The sequence below is a fragment of the Balearica regulorum genome, chromosome 8 (genome assembly GCF_011004875.1).
Source record: "Balearica regulorum gibbericeps isolate bBalReg1 chromosome 8, bBalReg1.pri, whole genome shotgun sequence".
NCBI lineage: Eukaryota > Metazoa > Chordata > Aves > Gruiformes > Gruidae > Balearica > Balearica regulorum.
In genome coordinates, this window is record NC_046191.1 from 2,665,394 (window position 1) to 2,674,799 (window position 9,406).

Here is a 9,406-nt window from a genome sequence, read left to right on the forward strand (position 1 = left end):
AAAGTGAACATATCTTCAGAGGATAATCATGAGGTCTCATGTAAAAAAATGATGCGAACATTAAGGAAGATTTAAAACAAAAACATAATTTAAGCAAAGGAATTTTTGTAAAGATTTTAACACCGATTTCCACAGGTTGTTGCAAATGGTGCCAGGTTTGTGCAACGGGCTCTATCAGGAAGGTGCTTGTTCTTGTGCTCTCACAGCCCCACGGCAGGGCTGAGACCTTTACCTGTGGAACTGGGATCGTGTAGTATTTCAGTGAAAGTACTTTTCACATAAAGACCGTTTGTGACAATTCAGAAAAATAAAACACACCATGCCAACTCGTAAGCAAATGTATACTCCTTCAAATTAGACAGATATGTAAGTATCTGTGTACATTAGACTAAGATTCTTCATAATACTTTCAGAATTACTAAGCTGGCTTTTGCACTTGGGCAATTCTCTAAACTTTACTTTCAACATCTCACAACACTTAGGTCTGTTAGAAAAGAACAAGCACTACTACCATTTTAATGTTGTTAACAGTTTGTATTCCCAACAGCTCAGAGTAGAACTGCCAGGGAATGCAACAAGAACACTTTACCCGCTGTTCCTAACCAGGTTCAGCCATGCACCACCAAACACCCTGCACCAACAGCACTGAACATAGTGGTGTAAGCAGTTACCCAGTATTAGGGCCAGAAAGGAGTGTTTACACCGAGAGGAGAAACGGGTCATCCAAGTCAGGTATATTCTCTGGCGCAACTCTATTAACTTGCAAGGAATGTAAGCAGAGGGCTGTTTCCCTGAGCACTGCAGAAACAAACAGCTGCAGTTCGTTCCCCGTTCCCGACCTCGCAGCAGCCTCCCAACCTCATGCACCCAGGGAGCCCAGCCTCTGCACCCCCCGGCCCAGCTACACCAGCCCTCTCCCCGTGTCAGCACCTACCACCACCACTGCACACCCCCACAGAGAGGCCGTCAGCCCCCACTCACGCTCTGCAGCAGAAAAACCTTTGGCCCTCCCCAGGTCTGCCTTACCATGGCATTGCCTTCTGCTGGGCAGCCACGCGAGAAAGGTGATGCAAGCACTCACCATTTAGCACGCGAGGTTTAGCAAAGCAGTAGTAATAACCCAGTGGCGGTACCACATGCGAGCAGTGACTTCCACCATCTGCCATCACTCTGCCCATGCTCATGATATCCACATACAAACCACCTGTGACCAAGCCTGGCCACTATTAGTATTTCTTCCACAAAAACTGCTTCTCGTAAAGGACATTTTCCTCTTTTATAAATGAATGAATCTACTAGTCTAAAAAAAGTGCCTGACAATAACCACTATAATCATCACTTAACTGTGTTGGATTAAGTCTAAACCAAATGGCACACCCACTAACATGCAGAAGGTCTACAGCTGCCATGAGCGTCACGCAGTGAACGTCATGCTAGATTACAGCATTTTGACAACAAAAATTGTAAGCAGCTCTAAAGCTATCTGGCAGACATACAGCAGTCAAGGATCCCATGAAGTTTCGAACACAAACACTGTTTATAGTGGTGCCTATCTTGGCCCTTAATCATTGCTCTCCCAGGATGGACTTGTATTTGGCTCCTGAACCAGACATAAGACTCAGCACCAACTCTTGGGCACGGAGGTGTGTTGTACCTGAGCAAGGCAGCTCCCAGAGGATGTGTCCCTGGTCAAAGCAAGGATGATACGCACTGCAGAAAGGGAGCAGAGGAGAGAAACGAAGGAGAGAGCTTGCTCGGAGTAACAGCAGTTGCATAAACATGTGGGCTGTGCCAGCAGCTCTAACTAAACATCTTGGAACAGAAATGTAACCAATAATGCTTAGCTACTATGCAGCCCCTTAAACTTTCAAAGTTCTTAAAAGCAGACTTTGAAAACTAGTTAATTTAATCATCAGTAAAAATGAAAATCCTAACTAGAAAAAAATCAGTTCATACTTTAAAATTAGCAGAAAAAGCAAACCCAAATATATTAAAGGGAGTTTAAGAGAAACCACTAGTAAATATACTGAATATACATTCAAAATTCTATTATTTACTACTATAAGAAATGCGGTCTTGAAATACTTCAGTTCTGGGCCTGTCCTGTCTTGTCTTGGGTAGAAAAACCAGCAACATGAGTTTTTACTACATACTATCAATTTGAAACTTGCATCTCTAACACGGAAAGAATGCCTGCCTTAAAGAGGATCTGTCTTTATGCTTTATTACCTGCATTGTTTTAAATGCAAACAAGAAAGGGAGTCATTAACAGGTCCATTTGCCCTATATATCAAATTAGTAAAGCTGTATTTCTAATAAAATCAGCTTTTCATACCCAGGATCTCATAGTGTAAGAAGAGAAACACGCAAGAAATACCCAGTCATCACCTGGAACAATATACCATGTAGATAAAGCCTACGGCAGCCTGAACCAAAGTATTTTTCTCTCTCTTGATGTAATACTGAATTGTGTTATTCTGGCAACAAAAATATTTAACAATTATAATGGTTCCTGGCCAGATTTCTACAGTAAGCTTTAGTGGTGTTTCCAATATAAACACTGTACAAGCCTGGTCTATAACTTGGCTCTCAGTAAGTAGCTGAAGGCCTAAACTTCACATGCATATTCTTGAAACAGGAATCAATTATGTTTTAAGTAGTTGAACTAAATAACATGTTTGGCTAACTAAGAAGTTTTAAATCATTTCATAACTAAAAAAGACTTTGTTTTCATTTCTGCAGGCAGAGCAGGAAAGAGGAGGACTTCTCAGGAAAAAGCCTTACATTTACAAATGATATAATGGGGTGTTCATTTATTTAAAATTTTAGACCACTAAATCTTTGAGTCCATGACATGACACATAGATTTCACTGCAGATGTATTAAAAAAAAAAAAAAAGTCTGCTGTGAAAAAAAATAAAAGAAAAAACAAAAAGGTAGTAAGCAGGAGAACATCAAGACGGTTTAGAATAATCATCTGTTGGAGAGTAAGAAGCGGAGTCCATAGCACCAACAAAAGGGATAGATAACAAAGCACAAGGACTGATGCAAAGTGTAATTTTAAACATCTCCTGTCTACTCATGACCACAGAGGTAGGAAGTCCTCAGATTTACACCAAGTGGGCATCGATTGCCAGATAAATCCTCCCCTGCTCCTAACAAGCAAAATTTCAGACAAAGATTGGGCTCACCATACCATATAGTATGTTCTCTTCTACCACACCAAATGGTATATTCTCTTCTTTGACAACTTTTCAAGCTTTTTCAATGTTGCATTAAAGAAAGTTCTTAGATGAGCAATGGCTGTAGGATCGAGTCTAGGAGGTGTAACAGATGTCTACCGCCCAGGCATCCAGGAACACGGAGCTCTGAGGTGTGCCATAAAGCTTTTGCTCAGCACATTTCCTCTTCATTTCCACAAACAGTCACAAACTATGAAACCTGAAATAAAATCAAGCCTGTAATTCTAGGCTATAAACTGCCTTTGGGGTGAAACTTTTTCTTTGAGAATCGACTCTCACTTCTGTAAGATCATACCCCCAAAGATCTTTAGTGAAGTAACATAAGAAAATGTTAAGACGGAAGAACAATAGTTTCTCAACAAACTTATGGTGGACATGGAATGAAAAACATATTTCCGTGATCTTCCAGAGACATAGTAGTGTGTTGATAAGAGGAACACTATGGGACTGGAAATTAATTTCATCATCCTGGGTATACTGGGTGATATGCAAGCTAAATGAAAGATGAAGAAGACACAGAAGAGGTAACATGAGAGAGCAAGAACACAAAGCAAAAGAAAAGCAATAAAGAAAATCAAAAAGCACTACATCCTAAGGCATCAGAGCTACTCACTATCCAGTAAGTATGCCTTTCATGTTCAGTCATTGTGACGGAGGACTAACTAAAACACAAAGGCCCCTTCTACTTAAACGTCTGGCGTACAACAAATTGAGAGAGAGTACTTCCTCAAATCATCACAGTTCATTAAAAGCTTTCGATCAAAAAGGAACAAAGAAAAATTGTGGCTAAGCCAGGGAGAAAGAAAGAAAAAAATATACCAACAACCCCACCAGAAACAGAATCATGTTAAGTACTGATCGGTCTTTTGATCAGGAACAGACACCAGTGAAAAAATCTGGATGGGTACGTCAGGTCCCAAAACACAAAATAAATCCCCATCCCGGGTGGACTGTACCAGTTCCTTATCAACACCTAACTGTTTCATCTTTCTTTAGATTCTGTCGTGCCAAAGAAAAACTACAGGGTATTAAAATAATTAATCAGCCCTACTTTACTTGACGTCCTACATTAAAGTAGAACATCCCCTCTATAAGATTTATTTTATAGCCTCAGATGTTAAAGGAGAAAAGCAGAAATGTGAATGTAATATGGTAGCATTTAAAGATAATCAAGCACAGAAGCAAGCTGGTTGAAAGCAAGCGCATCGTCCACAGCACTGACTCCTTAGCTGCAAAGAGAGGAATCAAAAAGTCGACAGCCCTCGTTGGTCAGCTAATCTCAGCAGTGAAGACTGGAGATTTTGCTACAAATCTCAGTAATCATTAGCAAGAAAGATAGCCCAAGGTGTCTTCTTTCTAACAGCAATTCCACAGGATCTAAACTGGTATGTCTGGGTACCAGACTGCTGATTACATCACATTTATGAGCTACTGCTCCTATGGAAGTTAATCAGTCATAAATAAGGAACAACTAACAGTGAAAAAACAATGACTTGGGGAAAGAAAAACCAATTCATTTGGGTAATTACAAACCCCAAAGCAAAGAGAAGCTGACTTGCCATACAACACTCCAGTAAAATAAAACTTCCCGCTTAGTAAGGCACAATTTCACTTCACTCTGGTCATGCTGAAGTTCTTGGCAACTCTTCACCAGCAAAGGAGAGAAGTTAGCTTCCTCCCCTCCCTCTGCCCACAGCAGTCCTCCTGCCTCCCAGAGCACTCAGAGCAGTTTTATGATAGTTCCAAGGACCTTCCATTTGTGATGCATGCCTTTGAACACTGCGCTTTCAACATCGTATGAGACTGCGTTCCTTGCTATCAAAATGGATTAGTTAGTTCATCAGAGATGATAGTTCAGGGAGATGCACACAGAACGTGGCAATCGCAAGAGATGTCCAAGCAAGACTACTAATTCATTGCCAAGCACCGAGCAGAATAAAACGAATGAATGACTACAACCAAGGTTACCTTTAAGACTCTTCGCAAAGATTCTTGACAAAAACATCGGCCTTACCACAACACTGTATCAGAGGATATTAATGCTAACAGACCCACTATCTGACATTTTTCAAAAAGTAGACCGACACCAATGGGGCAATCTTGGCCACTAAGCAGAACAAAATACTGAGTAGATTTTTTCGTATAGTTCGCATATAGCTACAATGATAGAAAAACATCGGATTAAGGGAGGGAGGGAACATATAACATCAGTTAAGACAGGAGTTGATATGGTAAGCTGTCTTACAACACTGACCCAACTAACAGGAATCAGAGCAGCAGCAAGTCCATTTCTATCTAATTTTATAGGTTCAGTAATCTAAAAAGTAAGAAAAATATAGCTGTACAGGTATCTATGGTGCTTCATCTCAAGATTCAGAGAGTCACAGAAACAGCGTATGTCCATTTTTAGGTCATTATCACATCACATGTTTGGTAATGTGCACAGTTCAGGTACTGTGCTGCAGGAATCAGACGAGGATGAATACGGGGCCATAACTGGCAAGTCTGGAAAACTCCAGTGCAACAGGTCACTACAAAATCGATTGACTTGCCAACTAAACAGTAAACAGAGACTTTGCCTTCAAGAACAGTGAAGGCACTAACAAAAATGTTTACCGCAGATCTGTCACAAAAATACCTTTCTCCATGGCTGCAGTAAGAGAATTGCTTGAAGAAATACTAAATCTACAAATACGTATTTGCAGATTGAGCTACAAAGCCCAATGCAGAAATAATCTTCTTGACATAATTTTGACTTAATTTGTTCCTCCTCTGGATTTGTTTCATACTGACGCTCAATGAATAAAGCTCGTAAGGGAATGCTGACTTACTTGGTGTGACAGACTGCAAAGTGTTTTCTTCAGGCTGTCCTCCCTCCTGAAAACAGGCTCTGGATTTCCTTAGGAACACAGATGTTGCCAAAAGCATTTAGAGAGAAATCCTACTTGCCAAGATTTCAAATGTGGGCAACCTTTGCCCTTTAACAATAGCCACCCAGCACCTAAAGTGCTGAATGCTTCTGACACTTAAAGATCTGTTTGTTTGGTTTCTAAGGCTACAAATCTGTGGTACTCTGTTTCTGGTTTAGAAACTTCATGGCTAAGGTACATTTCATCTGTGGCCTTAACAGTAATTTTTTTTAAAAATTCAGTTTAACACAGGTGGAACTCCAAAGGTAATATACGATTACGAGAACAATAATAAATAAAAAAGTGAATAGGTAGCTACAACAGGCAGAGGAAAATGTTCGTTACCTAATTCTACCCGAAAAAAAACCCTGGAGTTTTGTTCTCATTTTGAAGATGATGACCCTTCTGACAAAACTGAATGTCTCCACCAATCTATATCAGCAGAAGAGCTGTTTCTCACTTGAAAACTATTTTGGTAAATCTTGGCCTCACTCTTCACATACTCACAACGAATGACAGCAAACCCAACATCCCAATTATTAGAGATGAATGATGACATTTATGAAAACCTATTCTGGAAGAATTTGTTGCATTTCAACAATGTTCACCTCTTTTCTGATGGCGAACAAACTGGCCAGGTTAGCAATAGTTTATCTAATTTTACTTGGCTAACCAATCATTTCAAGAAGAAAACAGCAGACAAAACACCTTTGCACAGTGTTTACCAAGGGTGTTTAATTTTAAATAAAAAATGTTAAGTTTCATGGTAATTTTTGGAAATGCATGGCAGGCAAACACACAGGTATATGTAACATGTCTGACCACAAACATACTTCTCCTTTCCAAAACTGCTCCAGGACAGAAACTTCCTCTCTATAGCACGACTACCCACACCAATAGCTCAACGATGTTAAAGATTAAAATGACATCTTTTGAAACTGTATTTCAAGATCTGTACATGGTGATACTGTTCTACTAACAGGTGAATGTTAGAGCCTTATGTATGGAGAAAAAGGCATCTAAGTGCTACTTTTATGTCATCAAAACAAAACGGCAAACTTACAAAATACTCTGTGGCTGCCAAATTGGACCATCACACTAATATTTCCCTGTAGCATTCTTTAGCTGACCAAGCAACGCCAAACCCGATGGCTTCCATATAGGCGAGATGTACTTTTAACCAGTCCACATGTGATTTCATGAAGTAGTACCTGCTCTTGCATGTAACAGGAGCACATAACACAATTATTCAGTGTTGGACAAAGTGATCCTGTTCTGGCTATCCACAGCAAGCATCTTGTGATATGCCAGTAAGCCCCCTCTGTCAACACAGTCACGCATGATGACTTCTTGAAGAGACGATGAAGATTAGCAGGGTTTTCCAAGATGTTATTAGGTCATTAGGTTGCTATAAATAGAGGTGAGGCTCTGTGTGTAAACCATCGTGTAGGATCATACCAAAACTGTCATATCTAAAATCCTTACTATGTACAATCACACTACAGCACGGCCAAACAGATCAAAAGGCATCATCTACGTGAGAACAAAACATCAAGAAGGGCAGTGGCAAGCAAACTCCGTACTCTGGATCAAATTACACCAATCGCTGAAAGATTCTCTCTAAAATGAATAGTCCCTTTCTACCGGAGTTATGGAGAAAACGATCATCTTCACGTGCTGCGCTTACCTGCAGGTAGTAAAATTGCCTGTGCTTTAGAAGGAGAGGGCAAAAGACACAAGGAGTGGTTTAGAACACAAGTTGTAATTACATTTTTTTTATACTCGTGCATCAAGTTGACTATTTGTAGCTGTTTGAGATCTGGTAAGTGACTGTGCAACTAAACCACCTCAAAATCTGACTCACATGCATTAGTTTTAAGAGTTCACCGATTTTCTCCTCCGGACTGCAGTAATTTGAACGGAATTTTCCTAAACCGCCAACAGCTTGCAGAAAACCACTTTCACTGCCTACGCACTGCTCACCTCCGAAAAAAACTCCAGGCTTGTAGTTTTTTAGCTTTGCTCTTGCACAGAACCTGGATGAGCTGCGGGCCAGTAAAGTCGCCCTACCCCCCTGGATGCCGTGAGGACCGCTAACGGGCCACACACCCGCCGTTGTTTCCCTTCTAGTCACACAAGTGCAATTAACACGCTCATTAGCTTGCTGATTTGCACACCTTGCTGCCTGTCGTACCCCCCGGGTTTGCCCCGGGACGGGGGGCTGCTCCCTCACGCCATGGGGCCTGACCCCGGTTCCACAGGAGGGCAGGTAACGGCGGGCACCGGCACGAAGCTGCCGTGGAGCCGTACCCTGCCAGCCCGCCGTTGTCCCCCGCGGATAAGGGCGACGGTTCCTACCGCGGGGAGGACAAGCTGGAGCCGCTCTCCGCAGGCACCGCGGTAACAAAGCCATCCGCCAAAGAAGGCGTCGGGAGGAGAAGCCCGAGCGGACCCGCGGGAGGAGGAAGGGAAGCTGCATGCAGCCCCCGAACTTCCCCGGGAACCAGGGCAAACGCGGGCCGCCGGGCAGCCCCGCACCTCCCTCGCGTCGGCCCTGGGGAGCGGCTCCCCCGTGGCACCCAGCCCCACTCCGAGCGCTCCCCCGCCCCGGGACAGGCCCCCCGCCCCCGGGCACGGCCCGCCTGAGGCGCCGGCAGCAGCGCGCCACGCCGCCGGCCGGCTGAGGGGAAGCGGCGGCCGTACCTGGCTGCTGCTCTCGGCCGGCAGGTTCCTCAGCAGGATCTTGCGCCTGTTGCTTAGCTCCCGGCGAGTACTTGCCAGGCGCCTCGCCACCTCCTCGGCACCCAGCGGCGGCGGACGAGCCCCCCGTGGCGGCTCCGCGGGCAGCCCCGCGCCGCGTTCGGCTGCTGCCGCCATCTTGCAGAGCGCCCGGGCGAACGGGGGGGAGACGCGGCGGTGGGCGGGCGGGCGGGCGGCGGGGGAGCCGCGGGGCTCGGTACGGTGGGGCGCGGGGAGCCACGCCAGGCCCCGCCGCGCTCCCCGCCCTCGGCCCGGCCCGCCCCGCTGGCTGGCCGCGCCCGCCGCCCTCTCTCTGTCCCTCCCGGGGGAGGCTGAAGTCTGCGGAGCCTCCGCTGTGGAGCGTCGTGAGGGGGTAGCGGGTTCGGCCTCCGCGCCAGCCCCGAAAGAGGCGCCTCGGCCCGGTGCCGCGCAAAGGCGGTGAAAGGGGCGCAAAGCTCCTGTGAGGAGAGAAGGACGAGGCGGGGGGAGCGGAGAAACCTTGAGAGGAGCTCGATA

The 9,406-nt window shown here is 44.5% G+C and overlaps 1 protein-coding gene across 11 annotated transcripts in view; it reads right to left on the minus strand.

Moving 5' to 3' along the window:
• Window positions 1–9,160, minus strand: part of RAVER2 (ribonucleoprotein, PTB binding 2) — a 36,194-nt gene extending 27,034 nt beyond the window's left edge. For 3 of the 11 annotated variants that reach the window (XM_075759192.1, XM_075759190.1, XM_075759189.1), the window contains exon 1: window positions 8,855–9,151. In XM_075759192.1, the coding sequence (XP_075615307.1) occupies window positions 8,855–9,028 (174 nt within the window). In that variant the 5' untranslated portion in view covers window positions 9,029–9,151. Of the gene's footprint in view, window positions 1–8,854 lie in introns of all 11 variants that reach the window. The other 8 variants (XM_075759187.1, XM_075759186.1, XM_075759184.1 and 5 more) reach the window with 4 other exon arrangements.
• Window positions 9,161–9,406: the final 246 nt, after the last annotated feature.